This window comes from Colossoma macropomum, unplaced genomic scaffold, assembly GCF_904425465.1.
Source record: "Colossoma macropomum unplaced genomic scaffold, Colossoma_macropomum, whole genome shotgun sequence".
NCBI classification, from domain to species: domain Eukaryota; kingdom Metazoa; phylum Chordata; class Actinopteri; order Characiformes; family Serrasalmidae; genus Colossoma; species Colossoma macropomum.
The window spans coordinates 85449-108448 of NW_023495331.1; the positions used below are offsets into that span (position 1 = coordinate 85449).

The window sequence follows — 23000 nt, forward strand, 5'->3', positions numbered from 1 at the left end:
CAGTTATCACTGACTGCAACGCAGACATGACAACATGAACAGCAGCTAACAGGAGCCGAAAGAGCCGACTCTCACCGGTGAATCCGAATGCCCATTGTTCGCGAAAGAGTCGGCTCATAGAGTTGGCTCTTTGAAGTGACTGTTGGGGGCCGACTCGTACTGAGGAGCCGTTTTTATTTACTTGCTATATTTTTGTCGTTTTTTAATGGTAAATTAATTAAACTAAATGGTTCTGCCTTTTCGTTGTCCCTAAACTGTTTTTGTTCTTGGCTTTTTTTTATATGTGGTTCGCTTCGTTTGTGTGTTCTGCCTCTCGGAGTGAATCATCAACATTTGACTTATTATGTTTTGGGTTTTTTTTAATGACTAACTGAACGCAATCATTTTTACTAATTATAAAGAAGACTAAGGTTTTATTGAAAAACTACAGGGTAGAAACAAGATCCGTTCGGGAGCCAAAAGAGTCGACTCTTATTGGTGAGCCGAGCCGATTGATCTGCTGACTCACTGAAAAGAGCCAGAATGCCACCAACGGTTGCTACGGTAACGTGAGCGACTGCTCAACTGGCCAATCAGCAAGGCTGCTCGTCGAACTTCTGGCCAATCGCAGCGCAGAAGGCGGGGTTTGTGTGAACACGTGTGAGATTAAAAATCCCGTCCACAGTGAGTCCCCACTGCAGTCCAGGCGGAGGGGCTGCTTCTGTAACCGTGCTTCTCCAGAGCAGTAAGGAGCAGAAGGAGGCCTGCAGTCCTCAGAGAGACACTCAGGAGCTGCTCTGCTGAAGGTAAACAGCTGTTTAACTCTGTGTTTTTACAGAAACGGGCAATAAATGTTCTCTTTCAGAGCAGAATGGTGTGAAACAGGTGGAGTGTGTGAGCTGAACCCTTCACTCTGAGCTGAGGAGGCTGATGGAGCTCTCAGCTCTGTGACTCTGGGTCAAACTTTTACTTCTGATCAGTAAAGTTATCTACTTTCTCCTCAGCTCCATTCTCTCTTCTGGGTTTAATTTCAGTCTGTTGTGCTGGTTCAGCTCCTGAACTGCTTTACTGTTGGTCACTCCTCTCACTTGGGAGCTTTAGCAGTTTATTTCACATCTAAGTTATTCAGTACCTAAAGTTTTTTTCAGCTCAGAGTTGTAAACAGAGTCATTCAGAGTGGTTTGGTGTGAAACGCTCTGTTCTAGAGTCAGAACTGTTCACAGTGGTGGTAATAGGAACCAGACGTCCACCTCTAAAAGCTCCCTCACAGAAAGTTCCTACATGAAATGGTTATGAATTCACTGCCTGATGACTGAGACACTGTTTTATGATAGTTTGGAGATATATATATATAGATGTATATTTTGCATCCATTCATGGTGGAGGGATACATGAAGGGTGTTCTAAGGTAAAATAGTCCCCAAAGAAAACTTATTATTTCAGATTTTCCACTATTTTCCATCATCAACATTCCATATAAACTCAGAAGACTCGTGTAGGTTCACTGGTGGTTCTGGATAGTAAATAAAATGTCTATATCTGTGTTGTAGTCATGGCGACCCCTGGTTCCTATCACCACCACTGTAAAGACATCTGAACCATTTCACACCAAACCACTCTGAATCAGTCTGATTACATCTCACACACTCAATCATGCGGGAATTTTGAAAGATCAGTGGAATTCCCTTTAAATTTTAAGTGTGGGTGATTGGAGAGGGGGGCCGTCACGGGTTAACCCTGGGTGAGAGATTGATGGGGTGGGGGTGGGGGTGCTGATGAACGGCTGATACCTTAGAATGTGATGAAAGTGGCTCCAGCAGATTCTGTCCATACTCAGATGTTTTCTTTGAGATATTGATGATCAAAGGTACCCACCTTTTTGTATATTGTTTGCTTTTTTGGAAGACAGTCTTGTAACCTCCTCTTTTGGATGATGGTCTACTGCAAGTGTGACTAGACTGTGAAAGGGGGTTGGTATGATGGTAAGACGAGGTAAGTTAGTGGTGTGTGTCTCCTGCTGGTATAAAGCCACATTCTCTTAGTGTATTTGTAAAGTTTTTAATGAAATCTACTATTTGAAGTAAATTAATAATAATATATTTTCACCATCTGCTTGTTTGTAAATGGTAGTAATTCCATGAAAATTAAAGGGAAATTCTGCCTTTTTAAAAATTTCCGCCATAACTCAGTGTGTGTGATGTAATCAGAGAGATTCAGAGTGGTTTGGTGTGAAATGGTTCAGATGTCTTTACAGTGGTGGTGATAGGAACCAGTGGTCGCCATGACTACAACACAAATATAGACATTTTATTTACTATCCAGAACCACCAGTGAACCTACACGAGTCTTCTGAGTTTATATGGAATGATGATGATGGGAAACAGTGGAAAATCTGAAATAATAAGTTTTCTTTGGGGACTATTTTTGCCTCATTACACCTCTTGTATCCTTTCACCATGAATGGATTAAATTAGACCAAAACCTTTACAAAACTACCATGAAACAGTGTCTCAGACATCAGACAACATATTAATAACCATTTTTAATGTAGTAACTTTCTGTGAGGGAGCTTTTAGAGGTGGACGTCTGGTTCCTATCACCACCACTGTGAACAGTTCTGACTCTAGAATGGAGGTTTTCACACCAAACCACTCTGAATGACCTTGTTTACATCTTAGCCATTTAATTGTCCAGAAATTTGGAAAATTGGTTCTCCTTTAACTAAAAGATGAACACCCCTAATCAAGACTTGTGTCGTAAGCCATGGATGGACTACACGACTTTTAGTCCTAATAGGTCGTATAAAGGCTGAGTATTTCCTCACGTTTCCCCACCTCCAGAACGTCGCCGGTTTGATTTGATCCCCTGAGCTGACAGTACATGACTGAAGGGCCCTTGTGCAAGGCATCTAACCCCCAACTGCTCCCCGGGCGCTGTGGATAGGGCTGCCTACCGCTCCGGGCAAGTGTGCTCACTGCCCCTAGTGTGTGTGCTCGCTAGTGTGTATGTGGTGTTTCACTGCATGGATGGGTTAAATGCAGAGGTGAAGTTTCCATGTTTTGGGACTAATAAGGGTCACTTAATCAAAACAAATTAATTAACTTGTGACTGATTTCTGCAGATTTCTGTTTTTGGCGACTGAAATGTTGGGGTTTGTATCCTAAACAGCTAGTAAGTTGTTGCTAAAGTGAACTGAACATGAATGTGTACAAACTCACGCAACCACACATTCAGATAGCAAAACAAATGTGGAGGTATAGAAGCTTTCCGCTGTGTTGATTTCACCACCATTTGCGGATTCTTTAAACTTGGCTTTCAGACTTTGCTTTCTTTGACGCTGCAGCCTCGCTCTCCTACGGCCGCGTTCAGCATTTCTTTAGAAATCTCTTTCTAAACACGGAGCGGTTGTGATAAATTCCTTCAAATTTTTTGGTACAGAAACATAAACCTAAATGTTTATGAGTCTCAGCAGTGCAAAATTATGACGAGTGTGTAGCTGGATTGACGATTGACGTGAGTTGAACTGCTGCAGATCGGATATGTATCGGATTTCAGTACCACGTATGAAAGCGTCTCAAATTGGAAATGATTCAGTGTGTTTATCTGTTCACACTGACACAGACACACATCTGTGTCACATATGAGGAAAAAGATCAGATTTGGGCCACTTTTACCTGCTGTGTGAACAAAGCCATAATGTGGTGTATGTATCCGATGCCCCTGGTATCGTGTGAGGCTGGTATTGTGTGCTCGTCCGTCTCAAGTGGGTGCTTCCTCTGCAGACGCTGTTCTTCATCTCTTAAAGAACATAAAGGGATCAAAGCGGTAAAGGAAACTTCTCTGTTTTATTTGACTTGAATGTAAGTACTTTCGTACCACAGTAAGAAACGTGTAGAATGAATTAACGTGTAATTTACATTTATTTGATGAGTACAGACAGAGTGAGACAGCAGATCAAACACGTAATCAGTATGTTTATGATCTGGATTTTAAAAATCTGAACATTAGTGCTAAACTAGCTGTCATTAAAAATACATACCAGATGTAAATGCATGTGTATTTACAGTCTAATGGTGAAGCTCCATCAGAGTGTTTTTGAAAATTATAACAAAGTGCTAATCAGATTTCTCTATTTTGACGATTTGCTCACCCCTGTGTACATATGGAGTGTAAAAAATAAATAAAAATAATAGATAGAGGTCTAGATTGCTGTAAATGCAGTTATTTGAGTTTGAGTGCAGATTCATGAACTTGTCATTCAGGTCCTGGACTTGATGGATATTTTGAATAAATAATTGATATAATCAGAATAAGAGAATATTTATTCAAGCAGGTAGTGCTGATTAACAAAGCATATTAATCCTCTCACAAAGGACAGACCTTAGTTTGTCTGCATGAGGGATTTACAGAGGCCTCCAGAAGTCTGTTGACACAGTAAAAGAAGAGAGCAAGATGACCCTCAAAGAGCAGACTAAGCTGATAAGAACCTGTTGAAACCAGTTTTTGGAGTTAGTTCAATAATGCAATGGCTAAATTATTAGCCATCCGCTGACACAGCCTTGTTTGTATAAGATGTTTATTACAAAGTAAAACAGTATCATATCAAGCACTATAAAGTACCTGAGAGGGGATCCGTGCCAATTCTGAAGTGTCCCCTCCAGAACAGTATGACCTACTGCTTATATAGGCTGCTTGTTTTCGAAAAAGGGAACAGAACATATGGTCCTTTTTAAAATGATCTCATCTGTCTGGAGCTAAGAGAGGAAATGGAGAGAGAGGCCCACTCCCCATGAGACCCTTGGACCAGGGGGCCCCCTTAATTTAAACATTCCAAACCTGCAAAGTCAGATAACACATGGAACTCTGGATACTACAAAGGTCTTTTCCTTCTTTCCACAAGAACTGAGGGGCTGAAGTCTCTTACATTTTACTGATCCCTCTCTTATTCTTTTGATTTCTTATGAAGAAATTAAGACTACCGTTCAGAAAATAAGGCTATAACACAGAATGCATTAGAGATACCCTTTATATGTTTGGACCAGAGGTGTAAGTAATGAATTACATTTACTCTTGTTACTGTAATTGAGTACAGTTTTCCCTGTAACGGTACTTTTTAGAGTAGAATTAAAACGGCCAAACGGTCATCTGTGTTCATTTAACATGAACTAAGGAAAACGGCTTTATTATCAGCGACCAAACAGGAAACCTGCTGAGATCCATTTTCACAGCTCGACTCAGCGTGAGGCAGCGTTAACCGAGCCAAACAGGTACCGTGTTTATGGTTTCTTCTGTCTTTTATAATGATTCTGTTTATTAAACTTAAAATCTGCTGTGTATATTTTATTACAGTGTCTGTGAGCTACTTTGGTTAACAGGTGTCGCCCACAGCCTGCAGGTTACCGTTTATATGGCCTAGTTTAGCTGCTGTTTGGAGATAAACGGTCGTGAATGGCTGAGATACAAGAAATCTAGTCTAATACAGGTTTTTCATTGACTGGCCTGATCTGATCTCTCTCTCTCTCTCTCTCTCTCTCTCTCTCTCTCTCTCTCACTCTCTCGCTGTCTCTCTCTCGGTGTTTGTCTTTAACTGTGAGAGTCTGTGTAGCTGTTTAACTGTGACATGCAGTAATAGTGTCTGATTCTGTATGATCAGCATGATTATTAATGAAATATAATCAGTTAAAATATACAGTTTGAAGGCTGTGAATGTGTTTACTGTCTGTAGAGGTTCACATTATTAACATAAGCTAGAGTCCAGGGAGCTGATGGACAGCAGGTCTCACTAAAATTATTTTATTAATTAAGCAAGCTGCTCATAATTTTGACTCATTTTTTCTCTTAAAATAAACTTAATTTAACACTAACAGCCTGTGCGCAGTCTTTCAGGGGCTTTTAAAATACTTTACTGGAAACAGATAAACTAATGTCCTGACTCAGCTCACAGAAAGGTGTGTAGATGTGCTCTAGCAGATCTGCTGAGACTGTGATCAGTCTCAGCTCTCAGAACTTTAGCTGTAGTGTTTTCTGTACAGATTATTTCCAGTGATGTAGCCGGATCAGCTCAGACATATGTTCAGGTTGTGACAGCAGAAATAGGAAATGAACTACTCATTTACTCTTACTTGAGCAATTTTATTTACTAATTTACTTTGACTTGTACTTGAGAAGGGATTTTCAGTACTCTTTACACGCTTTGGACCTCGGGCAAGGAGAAGTAGCTCTTGGTCCCGACAGAATTTTGGTGAAACTGGTCTTAATTGCCTTTCTTTGTACCTGTTTGCGGCCATTTTGTGTGTCCCTTCTGTTTATGATTAGCCACTTAGGGGCCGGCCTCTTGTATAAGAGGTCACCGAACCACCATTTCAGAAGACGTTAAGGGCTTTCTCCCTTCTGACTTGACCTGGAAGAACACCAATCACGACCAGCCCAGCACTCATTTTCTCTGTGTGTAAAGTTTTGGTTAGGTTTTGTGAAACTCTGGAAACGTTTGTAAAGTAGGGGACAACTGCCATTTGTTTTAGTGACCATTTAGGTTAGGGTAGCCATATGTATCATGGGTTCTTTCGATTTTTGTGTAGTTAGATTTGAAATGGTTAGTTGTGTTTGTTTTATTATTTTGGCATATTCCCATCCCTGAAGCCATCAGCCCACCTTGTATTTGAGCTTTTGAAGAAAATAAACCTGCAGTTTTCTGGTTTCAGAGGTGTCTGGTGTCCAGCTCCAGTAGGAACACAGTCACACATATCAGCAAATTTATAAATGTGTGAATTCCATCTAATCTTCATGCACATAAATGCAATAAACACCTCAAAACACAGCAAGGAGTTGCTAATCTAATGTGAATATTCCATACAGATTAACCCAATATGCATCTATGCATGTATATTTATGGTTCAGTGATGGTAAGCAGTGGTATGAGTAGTTTCATGACTGTTCATGACGGATGAAGTTTGGAGGTCTGTAGCGACTGACTCTGCAGAAAGTCGGTGACCTCTGCGCTCTATGCGCCTCAGCATCCGCTGACCCCGCTCTGTCATTTTACATGGCCGACCACTTCATGCCTGAGTTGCTGTCATTCCCAATCGCTTCCACTTTGTTATAATACCACTGACCGTTGACTGTGGAATATTTAGTAGTGAGGAAATTTCACGGAACCACGCTGGAGTTCACTGAGCTCCTGAGAGTGACCCATTCTTTCACTAATGTTTGTAGAAGCAGTCTGCAGGCCTAGCTGCTTGGTTTTATACACCTGTGGCCATGGAAGTGATTGGAACACCTGAATCCAATGATTTGGATGGGTGAGTGAATACTTTTTGTACTTCTCAAATTTATGTGAATTGAAATCTAAATCTATACATTTTTGGAACCCATAAAATTCTCAAAAGCGAAATCTAAATGTAGTATATTCTCATCCATATTTTGCTTTTAAGTTCACTTGAGTGATTAGGAACTGCGTTCTATGGTCAGATGAGACCTTAATAGACTTCCTGACTGTCCCTGGACCATAGTTTGGATCTTCCAGCAGGACAGTGATCCAAGGCATGCGAATTGAACATAATGGTTCATTGACCATAGAAAAAAGGTTTTTCCATGGCCACCCCAATCCCCTGACCTAAACTACATAGAAAACCCATGACAGTCCACAGTGTGCAATCTGGAGGATCTGGAGAGATTCTGTATGGAGAAATGGTCTCAGATCCTCAGAGCCATATGTTCTCCATTAAGCATTATAGGAGAAGACTCACAGCTATTTGCTAACTATTTGCAAAGGGAGGCTGCACAAAGTATTAAATTAAGGGCTGCCAACAACTTTAGCACACACAGATTTGAGAAAAACATTGAAGAACAGGGTAAAAGGGGGCTAACAAAGTATCAGAGAAACAGATGGACTACAGTCTGTAACTGTAGAACTACAAAGTGCACCTATATAGTAAGTGGAGCTGATAAAATGGACAATGAGTGTAGAAACAAGGAGGTGCTCATAATGTTAGGCCTGATTGGTGTATAGAAAAGCTTAAGCTCATAGCCTTGCACTCTTGATAGACAAACACTGGCAGTAGAATGGGTCGCACTGAAGAGCACAATGCCTTTAAACATGGCTAAAAAAAATTGTTAAATTTCTGCCTTCTAGATCTGCCCCATGAACTGTAAGTGTTGTAAGCTACCATTGTGAAATAGAAGCACTGAGAAGCAAAAACAGCTTAGCCATGAAGCGGCAGACCACAAACTCACAGAGCGGGGCCATCGAGCGCACAGTACTTATCCTCTGTTGACTTACTACAAGCAAGGAAGCAAATTTATTTATATAGCGCTTTTTACAACAGGTGTTGTCACAAAGCAGCTTTACAGAAAAATCAGCATTACAGAAAGAAATCTGGGTCCAAGCCCCCATGAGCGTCGCCAGTGGCTACAGTGGCAAGGAAAAACTCCAAGAGTAAGAAGAAGAAACCTTGAGAGGAACCAAGACTCAGAAAGGGGAACCCATCCTCCTCTGGTCAACACCAGATAGCAAACAGCTTTAGTATAAAATATTTATAGGTTTTATTATTTTTGCAGCAACAGCAGCATCGTCGTCCGGAGGGTCAGTTCATGAGGGTGAGGATTGCACAGTTTGTATAGCATGAAGCTCAATGGTGGTCAAGCTGGTCCAGAAGGCTGGCGAGCAGCGGCACCCGATCAAGGCAGAAGAAGCAACAGCATCAGATGCACAGGATGGGCAGCTGTTCAACTCGGCAAAGAAAGGAAACACACAGAGAGTCAGTTCTGTACAGAGTGACTGATCACAGATTACAGTGTTAGCAGAGCAGCAGAGACTCCAGAAGGTCTAGATATTACAGCCCTTTACTAAAAGGGAGAAACCAGAAGGTAACAGAGACCTGAGGGCTCCCTGAGATGTCGGCACCACTCCGCTCCACCGTCAGAAACTTGAGTGAAGCGGGACGACGGCACCAACACTCCCAGTTTACCATAATACTCTGATCATGAACCCCAGATCTGCATCTTTTATCTGAGATTACCAAAGGCTCCACTAAACAAGTAAGTTTTTAGCCTAGACTTAAACACTGAGGCTGTGTCTGAGTCCCGAACATTAACAGGAAGACTATTCCAAAGCTGGGGGGCTTTGAATGAGAAGATTCTCCCCCCGATGTAACTTTATTAATTCTAGGTACTAATAGTAAACCAGCACCTTGTGACCTAAGTAGGCTCGACGGTTCATAGTAGGAGAGAAGTTCACTCAGGTAAGACAAGACGCTCGCTGGAACTTTTCAGTCCTTTCTTTTCTTTCTTTCTGGTTCGGTTCAGCTCAGCTCTCACGCCTTCATAGGTCTCCTTCTCTCTCTGGGTTCTGCCACCTACTGAAGAAGAGATGGCTACAAGTAGGCTGGCAGAAACAAGGCACAGGTGAACATAATCAGCTACTTAGCCCGTTGGTTCAGCCAGACCGGCTTCTCCGTCCCGCATTTGACGCTCAGCCACGCCCCCTTCTCCACCTTCTTCCATATAACGTGTGTGTTGGCACAGTTCTAATTAAAATGATTCAATCCCTGTTGAAAATTAGGTTTATTAGCAACATTTAAAAACTTTTAGCTGTTTGCAGTAAACCAATCAAACAAGAACAGTTTAAATAGCTCAACACAACTAATATTACAAGTGATTTCTCCACATTCAACAAAAAATGCCAATTTTAATGACTGCTACATTCTCAGAATTATTCAACCTCTTCATGACAAGTGTCTTTAATGCTTAGTAGAACACCCTTTTGTTGTTATGACCTTCTACAGACATAAGGCATAGCAAGACACCAGTTTCTCCCAGCAATCCTGAGGAATCATAGGCCATTCCTCATAGGCAATGGCCTCCAGTTCACTAATATTCTTGGGTTTGCATGCTGAAACCGCTTTTCTCAAATCTCACCAAAGATTTTCTATGGGGTACAAGTCAGTTGACTGTGACAGTTACTTTAGAATCTTCCAGGACTTCTTCTGAAACCAAGCCTTGGTGACCTTCGAGGTATGCTTGGGATCCCTGTTCTGTTTGAAGCTCCTATGATGCCCAAGCTTCAGCTTCCTCACAGAAGTCACAAGGTTTTCTCCTAGTATTTTCTTATAGTTTCTTAAATCTCTCTTGCCCTCCACATGCTGCAGGTTTCCAGTGCCAGAGGAAGCAAAGCAGCCTCAGAGCATCACCGAGCCACTGCTATGCTTTACTGAAGGCAGGGTGTTCTATTCAGTGGCCAGCCACTAAATAGTAGCTCTCTTTTGCCGCTTTTATTTCTATTTAGAGTAACTTTAGACTGAAAGAACTTTGTACAATCTACACTTTTATAAGCAACATCTTTGGACTGACAAAGCTGTCTGAGTCAAAGACAAGACGAAGAAAGGCTTTTGTCTCACTGTTGTGAAAAACTGTTGAGTGTGAGGTTTTGTATATTATTTGACTACTTTATTCATTAACCAGTGTGTTTGTCCCTATTTTCTTGCTTTTTGTGATCATTGAATTTGACTTGTTTCCCCCATTTCTTTTCCTCCTTCAGAAACGAGTGACCATTGCAAGTCTCCTGCTGCTACTAATGTCCACATTCCTACACAGTTCAAATTTACTTCCAAAACAAATCAGGAAAGCTACCAAGAGGGATATGTCATACTTGTGAGAGTGTTGGTGTCTAGAAGCTCTAGGACTTACAAAACCTGCGCTACTACTCTCTGCAAGAACTCAGCTCACAGACAAGCACAAAAGAACATGGGCAAACACCACTGCTCAGATTGTGGGAAGAGCTTTACTATGAAGAGTAGTCTCAAAAGACACCAGCTCGTTCACACAGGAGAGAAACCGTATACCTGCTCAGAGTGTGGGAAGAGTTTTGGCCATAAGAATTCTCTCCAGGAGCACCAGCTCATTCACACAGGAGAGAAACCGTATACCTGCTCAGAGTGTGGACAGAGCTTTAAGCAAAAGGGTTATCTCCAAATACACCAGCGCATTCACACAGGAGAGAAACCGTTTCAGTGCTCACAGTGTGAAGAGAGCTTTATTAGAAAGAGTAGCCTCCAAGCACACCAACACGTTCACACAGGAGTGAAGCCGTATCAGTGCTCAGAGTGTGAAAAGAGTTTTACTACACGCAATTATCTCCATGTACACCAACGCATTCACACAGGAGAGAAACCGTATACCTGCCCAGACTGTGATCAGAGCTTTACTGTATATTGTCATCTGAAGCAACACCAGCGCATTCACACGGGAGAAAAACCGTATCAGTGCTCAGAGTGTGGGAAGAGTTTTCCTAGACAGGCTAATCTGCAACAGCACCAGCGCATTCACACAGGAGAAAAACCGTATCACTGCTCAGAGTGTGGGAAGAGTTTTCCTAGACAGGCTAATCTGCAACAGCACCAGCGCATTCACACAGGAGAAAAACCGTATCAGTGCTCAGAGTGTGGGAAGAGTTTCAAGGTACTGAGTCATCTCTATGGTCACCGGCGCATTCACACCGGAGAGAAACCGTATCCCTGCTCAACATGTGGGAAGAGTTTTGGAAGAAGCAGTGCCCTCAAAATACACCAGCGCATTCACACAGGAGAGAAACCGTATCAGTGCTCAGAATGTGGACAGAGTTTCAGTACCAGCGGTCATCTCCAAGTCCACCAGCGCGTTCACACAGGAGAAAAACCGTATCACTGCTCAGACTGTGGGAAGAGTTTTCCTGATGGACACACTCTCAAAATCCACCAGCGCATTCACACTGGAGTGCGACCGTATTACTGTTCAGAGTGTGGGAAGACTTTTACTCAACAGACTCAACTCAAACAACACCAGCGCGTTCACACAGGAGAGAAACCGTATCCCTGTAAAGAGTGTGGAAAGAGTTTTAGACTAAGTGGTGCTCTCAAAATACACCAACGCATTCACACAGGAGAGAAACCGTATCACTGCTCAGAATGTGGACAGAGTTTCAGTACCAGCAGTCATCTCCAAGTCCACCAGCGCGTTCATACAGGAGAGAAACCATATCAGTGCTCAGACTGTGGAAAGAGTTTTACTGTTCTGTGGGAACTCCGAGACCACCGGCGCATTCACACAGGAGAGAAACCGTATCCCTGCTCGACATGTGGGAAGAGTTTTAGAAAAAGCATTGCTCTCAAAATTCACCAGCGCGTTCACACAGGAGAAAAACCGTATCACTGCTCAGACTGCGAGAAGAGATTTGCTAATGGACGCAGTCTGAAAATCCACCAACGCATTCACACAGGAGTGAAACCGTATTACTGCTCAGAATGTGGAAAGACTTTTACTCGACAGGATCAACTCACACAACACGAGCGCGTTCACACAGGAGAAAAACCGTATCACTGCTCAGACTGTGGGAAGAGTTTTCGTCAGCACAGTACTCTCAAACAACACTGGTATGTTCACACAGGAGAGAAACCATTTCCCTGTTTGGAGTGTACAAAACGTTTTATCTCAAGACGTGATCTCCAACGACACCAGCAAATCCACACAGGAGAGAAACCGTTTTCCTGCTCAGAGTGTGGAAAAAGCTACTCAGACAAATGTTATCTCCAAAAACACCAGTGCGTTCACACCTGAGTGAAGCTGTATTCATGCCTAGAGTGCAGGAGAACCTTCAGGCACTCAAATTCAAAGACACACAGTTGCAGTGAGCCAGAAAATAACGTCCTGAAGAACATCTTCCACACACTGGCACTCATCAACAATCTGTCCATATGGGTTCAGGTTAGGATATTGTATTCCAGTGGTGTAGTCCAGGGGTCACTAATCTTGTCCACAGAGGGCTGGGGTGGCTGCAGGTTTTTACTTCATTTTGGAGCACTCCTTCTATAACTACCCCATTGTTGGACGACTGAGATCAACTGATTAAACAAGAGGAATCGGGTGTGCATCTGCTTAGTTGGAATAAAGACCACCAGCACCAACAGCTCTTAGGCTACGTTTACACAGCAGGTAAAAGTGGCCCAAATCTGGTTTTCTCACCAAATCCGATTTTTTTGTTTGGCTGTTCACATTGTCTTTTAAATGTGACCTGTATGTGACATCAGTCTGACGAATGTCGAGTTGGACTGACGTAAAAGTTGCATGAATTCCAATCTGACTGTTCAGACTGAGTCGCATTGCTGCAGATCGGATACGGATCGGATTTCAGTACCACATATGAAAGCGTCTCAAATCGGAATTGAAAATGTCAGATTCATGCATTTTTTGCTGTTCACACTGCCACACAAATGACACATCTGTGTCACATTTGAGGGAAAAGATCGGATTTGGGCCACTTTTACTTGCTGTGTAAACGTAGCCTTAGTGTATAAGATTGGTGGCCCTGGTGTAAGTAAGTAAGTAAGTAAGTAAAGTTTATTTATATAGCGCTTTTTACAACAGATGTTGTCACAAAGCAGCTTTACAAGGAAATCAGCATTACAAAAAGAAATCTGGGTCCAAGCCCCCATGAGCGTCACCAGTGGTGACAGTGGCAAGGAAAAACTCCCTAAGAGAAACAGGAAGAAACCTTGAGAGGAACCGAGACTCAGAAGGGGAACCCATCCTCCTCTGGTCGACACCGGATAGTAAACATTGTTAGTACAAAAATGGGGAAAACAGGTGGAGCAAATGATTAATTTGATTAGTTTAGTTCAGGCAGCAGCAGCATCAGTGGGGTCAGGTTGTGAGGGTGAGGTTTGCACGGCGAGCAGTGGCATCCGATCAAGGCAGAAGAGGCAGCAGCATCAGACGCACAGGATGGGCATCTGTTCAACTCGGCAAAGAGAAGAAAGGAAAAACACACAGAGTCAGTTCTGTAATGGGTGATTGATTAATTTCATTAGTTTAAATGATTGATTAGTTCAAATGATTAATTTTGATTAGTTCATGTAGCAACAGCAGTAGTATCAGTGGGGTCAGGTTGTGAGGGTGAGGTTTGTACGGCGTTGTACAGCAGGAGGCTCAATGTTGGTAAGCCGGTCCAGAGGGCTGGCGAGCAGTGGCACCCGATCAAGGCAGAGAGGCAGCAGCATCAGAATGAACAGGATGGGCAGCTGTTCAACTCGGCGAAGAAAAGAAAGAGAGGAAAACACACAGAGAGTCAGTTCTGTAATGAGTGACTGACAGAACTGAGAGTCAGTTCTATAATGGGCGACTGATCACAAATTACAGTGTTAGCAGAGACTCAGGCAGGTCTAGATCTGACAGGGAAAACTAATTACCAAAGGCTTGACTATACAAGTAGGTTTTTAGCCTAGACTTAAAGACTGAGGCTGTGTCTGAGTCCCGAACATTAACAGGAAGACTATTCCAAAGCTGGGGGGCTTTGTATGAGAAAGCTCTCCCCACCCTGATGTACCTTTATTCATTCTAGGTACTAACAGTGAGCAGCACCTTGTGATCTAAGTAGGCGTGATGGTTCATAGTGGGAGAGAAGTTCACTCAGGTACTGAGGGGCGAGTCTGTTTAGAGCTTTATAAGTCAGTAAGAGAATTTTATAATTGATGTGAAATTTAACTGGTAACCAGTGTAAGGCTGATAAAACTGGGCTGATATGGTCAAACTTTCTGGTTCTAGTAAGAACTCTGGCTGCAGCATTCTGGACCAACTGAAGCTTGTTAAGGCTTTTGCTGGGACATCCAGCCAGCAGGGCATTACAGTAATCTAGCCTTGAAGTAATAAATGCATGAACTAACTTTACTGCATCCTGTAGAGAGAATGCATTTCTCGATTTAGCAATATCGCGGAGATGCAGGAAGGCTGTTCTAGTAATATTAGTTATATGTGTGTCGAAGGACAGATCAGGGTCTATAATGACACCAAGGCTTTTTACAGCTGCTTTTGGACCAAGAAGCAGAACCTCCGTTTTATCCGAGTTTAGAAGGAGAAAGTTACTCGACATCCAGTCCTTTATGTCTTGTATACAGTCTTCAATCTTGCCATGTTTAATTTTATCATCCAGTTCGCTTGCTAAATATAACTGAGTGTCATCGGCATAACAGTGGAAATTTATGCTGTGTTTACTGATAATGGTGCCCAGTGGTAGCATATATAATGTGAATAATACAGGTCCTAAAACAGAGCCTTGTGGAACACCATACTTTACTTTTGCGAGGGCAGATGATTCACCGTTTACATTAACAAACTGAGTCAAATGTGTAGTCAAATGTAAATAGACCCAGACCATTAACAGAGTCCTTTTAGTTGGAGAACCATGTGGAAATGTCCATGGTAAACGTAGGGATTTCTTCTCTTACTTTACTTTATTGTCTGGTCATTTTTCTACAGTCCCTTTACACTGAAGTGGACAGAAGATCATTGTCTCAGAGTTGAGATGGAATCTTTGTTAAGAACATTTTACATGATTTTTCTAATGTCTGAAATCTGATGCTGTGGTGTGAGGCTCCTAAAATGCACACTAGTGGTCGATCAGTATAGGATTTTCAATTGCTGATGCCAATATTTAGTGAGCAGGGCAGCTGATTTCCCTCTGTTTCACAGCACCCACTAATGTGTGCCTGTAGAATGGTCGAAATGGACACGAATGAGCTGTAACATCAATTCACAGCAGCCACATACTGTAATTCATCATGAGTTCAGGCATTGGCCAATTATTTCAAAATAGCATTAAATTAGCTGACCAGTCAACCACTGACGCACACTGTACCATCAGCTTTTATTTGCCCATCAGCATTTAATGTGGTATTAATGTATAGCATATCACATCATCTACCGTTTATAAGTTTAATTAGGTTCAAGTATGTTAATACTGGTGTTTTGCTGTAGTTTGCATGAATGATATCCATAAGTGTGTTTTTTTTCTTTTTAATGAATTCAAGTTTTTACTATCACTGTTGACTAATACCACCTGTCCAGAGTGTTTCCTGCCTTCTGCCCAATGACTGCTGCGATAGGCACCCCCACGACCCAGAAGGATAAGCGTTTTAGAAAATGTGTGTGTGTTGACACTGCGGTAACTCAACCATCACCAGGCGCAGGCTTAAACATAGAAACGTATGTTTTATATTGTTACAGTTGCTTTTATTATAGTTCACTAAGTGCATTTATCATGTGTTAAGAGTTGAAAATTCACCTTTTAAGGGGTGAGAGTATATAATCTCATAACAGATCTCAGAACTATTCTGTTGGACTGGAATGTGGTGGTTGGCATTATAGGTCATTTTCAGTCTTCACTTTACACTTTTTAATAACTTCACTAACACCATCACCTCTGCTTTAAGCTCTGCCTTCATTAGTAGTGGATTCATTTTGACAATTCACTCTGTTATCACCCTATTAAGTCTATAATCCCACCCACATGTAGCCCAGATTCCCTCACAGATGTCTCCAGATATAAGCCCATTTCCATTTCATGGTGGGCAGCTAGGCTAACTACAACAAAACTTTTTTGCAGTCAGTCCTACATATCACAAACCAATCCACCAGCATTCCCAGGAATTGAAGATGTTTTTCACCTCATTCCCCGACCGTCCTTAAGAATAAATTTCACTTACACCGTTTTTATCGATTTTTCCATTTTTGGGATTTGTTCTTAGGTAAGAACAGAATCTACACACACTCAAGAGCACACAGTTCTACGCATTAAGAACACGTCATGAATCTGACTTTTTCTTAGGAATTTCCTCAAGAACACATTTAAGAAAACGTAGGAATTAGGCCCTTTGTTAACATTTCTCTGATTCGCTGTAGACAACGGTAAAGGATGCCTGTTGGCGTATTGGAAATGTCAGGCAAAACTCGTCACATATGTTTATGTAAAAGTCATTGAGGACAACTGACGATGTGTAGGCTTAATGAACAAGGTGAAGATTTCAACCACTATCCCTTGTTACTCGGTTCCAAGGGGCAAGGTTAAAAATAAGAAATGGGATTAGGCCTTGGACTCATGTTATGAGAGCTACACAGTAAAATTCAAATTTTCTATTAATCGTTTTTTGATTATTGTCTTTAATTACATTTAATGTTTTGTTCACAGGTACGAGTGTTGGAACTGCATATTTTAAATTTTTATGTGCTTACTTCATTCCATGGTCCTGGCTTTTACAATGTAATTTTTTATTTTTTTATCAAGTAAACCTTAAGGCTGTTGATAAATATATTAAGCATGTGTGTCCTGTCTCTGAGTGTTCATTACACCACTTTCATGTGGAATCACGTGGGCACTTCTGTCTTTTGAAGGGTGCATGATTGTTCAAAAGTAAAATAAAATACAAACAGTATTTTCATTTCACCTTTTAACGTCCCTTGTTGAACACTTGTGGGCTGTAAAGGAAATTTGTATGATGATCGCCCATGTATAAACTGAAACGTTGATGTATTCTCTCTGTTACTACTGCTTTGCGCTAGTTTGCAGGGTATGACTGTGTGTATGTGCAAAAACGTGTTGAGCAGAAGATCCTGTCCTTGTCCTTGAGCACTCAATCACTCGGGGGCAGAACAGGACATCACTCCCCGAACTTCTGTTGGTCCCACTTTATATCAAGTGGCTCTAATAACTGTGTAGTTACACATGAATAAAATGCAACAACACTGGCTAAATCATCAGTAGTTACAGTGTTACAGACGGGTTACAGCCTATGTCATTACACATGTGTAACAACTTCAGTATGCCTCATATAAATAGACAGATCAGACATTTTTTCCAGCAGCTAACAGAAGTACCTTTTACATAACATTATGTTTATTTTTAACATAATTACTGTGGAACAACTGTGTTGTAACAGGGTTACCTAATCACATCCTGTTGGTTAATACCATTCTGTAATTACACTGTAACTTTATAACAACACAGGAACTTTCCTATAGTGTAGTGTTAAAGTTACACTTAAAAAAATAAGTGGACAGTTCCTGTGTAGTTACTATGTAGTTACTGTGTAATAATGCAGTGGTAATATATACGTTACTTTGGGTTTAATGCCACAAATTTAATTAATGTTGTAAAGTTACATGCTAATATAAGGGGTCGTCTGCTGTTCTGTCACATTACAGAATGGTTTAAAGCTGAAACTGGTTACAGTGTCACAGCACTAGCAACAAAACTGCTAGCTAAATGTTAGGAAAGCTGGCAGATACAGTGTAAATAATGTGTTAATGTACATTATTATACATATTTCCTTTTACTGCTGGAAAAAAAACTGCTGTTCCAGCCTTACTACAAATGTAATTACGTTTATTGTTATTACCCTTTTGTAATTACATGAGTGAGAATGGGCTGTTACAACTATTAAGATACACTTGTGTAATTACATGAGGCAAAACTGAAGTTGATACACACGTGTAATTACATAAGCTGTACTTCTGTAGTCCATCTGTAACAGTGACTAAATCACTAGTAGTTACAGTGTTGTTGCATATGTTGTTCACATGTAACTACCAGTTATTAGAGACACTTAAGATAAAGTGGGACCCTTCTGTTCTGCCAGATATGCTAGTCGGCGCGACCTTGATCATGCACAGCAGCACCCCTCCAGACAAAAATCTTTACTCAGTCTGGATTTACAGCTCAACCAGTATCTGTATCTGATAGTACTTATAGTACTTTATCGTTGAGTTTAGTACAGAATGCGATGCAGTAAAATCACTTTCTGCAGGTGTGCATAATGTGACACATTAACAGATGCTTTTTTCTTTTTTTAAAAAAATTTTCGATATAAAAATTTGGGGACTACCTGCAACATTTTACTTGAATCTAAACCTCTTCTCAAAACTATTGTAAAAAACTATCATAAAACAGTGAGTGTATTTGCATGCTCTCAATAATCCAATCATAATCAGATTTCTGCAGTTATCTGATTATTCAAATGGTTATGTAAACAGCACACTCTGATTTCTTAGATTGGAGTGAGGTCTAGCAATCCAATAAAGAGAGTGTGATCAGATCAGTGCGTGTAAACTCTTACTCTGATTTCTTTCAGATTTCTCAGTCTGAGCATGTGCGAAACAGACGGCGGTACCGGAAATAAGTGAGCAGCGTCACTATGAGACGCAGCAAAACACTTTTGGAGCGACGCTGAAACCAAATACATGCTTGACGAAATGAAGGATTTAAATATTCTTCATCTTCTAGATGATGCATGTTCATATTTTCAGCTAAAGTTATGTGAGGTTTAAAAACAAAAGCTCCGTCATGAACTTTTTTACAGCCGTTTACGTCACGTCTTCTTCTGTGAGTTTATCAGCTGATTGTAAAGCAGAAATCTGATTACTGTCTGACTCAGGTAGACTCTGAGTTTTCCCGTTATTTGACTACGTAAGTGCATGTAAACTCGTAGATTGGATTACTGACAAAATCTGATTTTCTGCAATTATCAGATTACTAAGTGCATGTAAACACACTCACTGTGAACCATTCTGACCCTGTCAATTTCTCTAGAACAAAGCGTTTCACAACAAACCACTCTGAATGACTCTGTTTACATCTTAACCATCCAGTTATGCAGGAATGTGGAGAGAAATCAGAGTGATTTCCATACAAAAGCGTCTTGTTGAGCTTAAACTGATTAAACATGCTGGTTGGATCTTCTGTTTATTGCTTTCCAAATGCTAATAATGAAGTGTCATTGGTGAAAGAGTCGGTTCATTGAGTCGGCTCTTTTAAGTGACCGTTGGGAGCTAACTCGCATCGAAGAGCCGTTTTACTTATTATTCACTTTAGTTTTAATCATTTTTAGTGGTAAATAGGGACAAAACAAATGGTTCAGGCCCTCGCTATCCCCAAACTTTTTTCTTTAAATTTTTGTATGTATTATATTGTATTATTTAGCCATGTTTGTGTGTCCTGCCTCTTGAAGTGAATCTACTTATCAGTATTTAACTTATTAGGTGTTTTAACTTATTAGGTGTTATTAAAACTCAATGCCATTCTTTTCACTCATTGGAAAGTAGATGGTATACTGACAAATTTATACAGCACAACTGAATGAAGAGCCTTTTCAAGGGGCCGAAAGAGTCGACTCTTAATCTGACTCACCGGAAAGAGTCCGAATGCCCACCAGTCTTGGCTATGGTAAAGCATGTGACTTCACATTTGTCCAATCAGAGAGGTCACTGACCAAGGAGGCAGGGTTTATCTGAATATTAAAAATCCTGCATTACAGAGCCAGTAAAGAGGAGGAGGAGGCCTGCAGTCCTCAGAGAGACACTCAGGAGCTGCTCTGCTGAGGTAAACAGCTGTTTAACTCTGTGTTTTTACAGAAACGGGGGATAAATGTTCTCTTTCAGAGCAGAACGGTGTGAAACAGGTGGAGTGTGTGAGCTGAACCCTCCACTCTGAGCTGAGGAGGCGGATGGAGCTCTCAGCTCTGTGACTCTGGGTCAAACTTTTACTTCTGATTCTGTCTTTTGGGTTTAACCTGACTCTCTTGTGCTGTTTCAGCTCCTGAACTGTTTTACTGTTCAGCACTGGAGATTAAGAGTTTTATTTTAGACTAAAACATAAGAATAGAGTCTAATAGCTTCAGTTCCTGTGCTGAGAGATGCTGGATGTTCTACCACTGTGAGTCTATATGTTGCACTGTACTTAAAAGGGGAATTCCACAAAATTTTAAGAAAGATTAACATTAATAACTGTAAACAGAGTCATTCAGAGTGGTTTGGTGTGAAATGTTTCAGTCTAGTCAGAATTGTGCACAGTGGTGGTGATAGGAACCAGACGTCCACCTCTAAAAGCTCCCTCACAGAAAGTTATTACATGAAATGGTTATGAACACGTTGCCTGATGTCCGAGACATTGTTTTATGGTAGTTTTGAGAAGGTTTCAGCCTTAAACATTTTTAGGTACGTGCAGAATGTTGCAAATATATATTTTTTCAGATTTATCATTATTTTACTATTACCAACATTCCTGTTTAGACAGTATCATTTTATACACAGTATAAAATGAAAATTAAGAAAAAAAAATCAGGCAAGAAAAGCATCATGTTGAGAAGATTTTGGCCTTAAAACATCTTAACATTGTTATTTTAATTTTACATTATTTTACCTCCATCAACATCCCATATAAATACTCAAAATTACTTTTTTACATCTCAACCACTAAATAATGGAAGAATTTGGAAAGATCAGTGAAATCCCCCTTTAAGTTTGCTGGTTAAGTTTAGGTGATCGTAGTTTGGGTGGTGTTGGTGAAGAGCTGGTACCCTAAGACGTGATGAGTGTGGGTCCAGCAGTTCATATAGTTTATCCAGTAGTTATCCAAACTGGCCAGAAGCGCGTGGTCAAAATCAGAGAATGAGGCTTTACTTGTTTGAACACAATCCGAAATGGTGGCCACACAACAGGCAAAGGTCCCAAATACAAAAAAAGAAAAACATAGCAGGAACAGGAACCAGCAAACAGGGTAAAGAAGGGGCAAAGTCAAAAAGTCCAATACGTAGTAAAGCACTGACAACAAGAATGACCACTCAGTAGCTCTAAAGACAGAAGCAACACCTCACACTGATCTAGTCTTAAATCCTAGCAAGGTATGATCACATGATACAGAGAACAGGTGAAACAGATCAGTATGCAGGTGAGGATGAGTGCTGATTGGTGGATGATGATGGAGCCACAGCCACATGATTTCCCAGGGAGTTCTGGGAAATGGAGTTTGTCAGAGTCTGAGCCAGAGGGATGCGTGACACTAGGCAACACGCTGTTGTTTGTTCTCGGAAATAAATGCAGTGGAGAGAAAAACCAGCATTATGACCTCACATTACAACTCCAATACAGACAGTTATGAACAGAGTCTCAACAGCTCGACCTCTGAGTACTACAGGGATATCACCACCACTTTGACAGGAAGGGGCCGTTTAACTGACATGAAAACCGGCTAATCGGATATCGGCGTTTCCGCATGACGACTTGTGCTTCTGCGGATTTTATGTTTACTTTCAAACATGCATTGTTAACATTTCATAATTGCCAATGGAAAAAAGTGCGTGAATTATGTATTTTGTCTTATTTCTTATTTTTTAAAAAATATAATTTTTATAAATTCTATTTTTTAGAAAATTAACTAAAGCTGTACAGAAATTGTGACTACAAAAAAAAACTGCTGTAACTGTCCTTTTGCTGCCAAAAATGTTTATTCCATATTTATTCAAAAATTTCATCAGAAAAAAAAACTGATTTTATGATCTTGATTTAAAATGTTTAGAGTGATTAAAGTAAAAGAAAAAGGGGAAGAAAAGATTTTGAAGAGACTGAAGCATGGCTTGTTCCCAGCAGTTCAGCTCTTTTTGTTCTCAAAACAACAGCCTAGCTGCTGTGTGACCTCGCTGTGACTCGCACCTCCTTCCTCTCTCAGCTCAGCCCGGCCGACTCTCTCAGGTTAACCCTTTTTAAGCCACAAGGAGTGTTTGTTAAACATCCCATGTATGTAAACTGAATATATACAGGTTATCACTAAAGGGGAACTCCACTGACTTTTCATATTTCAGTGTTTGAGATGTAAACAGAGTGATTCAGAGTGGTTTTCTGTGAAGGGGTTGATTGTAGAGACACAGATTTCTTTACAGCGGTGGTGATAGGAACCAGGGGTTGCATGCAACAGGACACAATCTCTTTCAGTAGGAAATAAATATAAACTGTACATTTAAATTAGCATTAGTTAAGTCAGCATTAGTCTATTAGTCTAGTTATGTAACAGAGTGTATATCAGAACAAAGGACACAGAAGCATCAATGAGACACGCTCAGTTTAACGTAGGTCATCTGTGGTTAAAGGAGGCATGACTAACAGCAAGAAATGAAAAGTCACACAAGGTTCAACCATTAATAGACTACAGGAAATTGCAGCCGAGGAGGCCGCAACTGCCAGAAAGGGTACAGACATCCTCTCCTGTTTTGAAAACACTGGCAGTGGAGAGCATGTCACACTGAAATCATTTTTCACACGGTATTTATATATAGTTTTAACACTGGTGCGCTCACAGAACAGCTTATTGTACAGAAACAAATTCTCCTGTTCAGGAATTTCCTTTCAGTTATCCAAGGCAGTTGTTAATGTAATGCCATTGCAAAGTTATC

At 40.9% G+C, this 23000-nt stretch overlaps 1 protein-coding gene across 1 annotated transcript; it reads left to right on the forward strand.

Moving 5' to 3' along the window:
• The first annotated feature begins 683 nt into the window (after window positions 1–683).
• Window positions 684–12990, forward strand: LOC118801798 (zinc finger protein 850). The gene is made up of 2 exons (XM_036562169.1): window positions 684–785; window positions 10514–12990. The coding sequence occupies exon 2, from the start codon at window positions 10720–10722 to the stop codon at window positions 12565–12567; it is 1848 nt and encodes a 615-aa protein (XP_036418062.1). The 5' UTR covers window positions 684–785; window positions 10514–10719; the 3' UTR covers window positions 12568–12990.
• The last annotated feature ends 10010 nt before the right edge of the window (window positions 12991–23000 follow it).

Bases quoted from the DNA above. Each gene is read 5' to 3' on its own strand.
- LOC118801798 (XM_036562169.1), top strand. From the start codon at position 10,720: ATGGGCAAACACCACTGCTCAGATTGTGGGAAGAGCTTTACTATGAAG.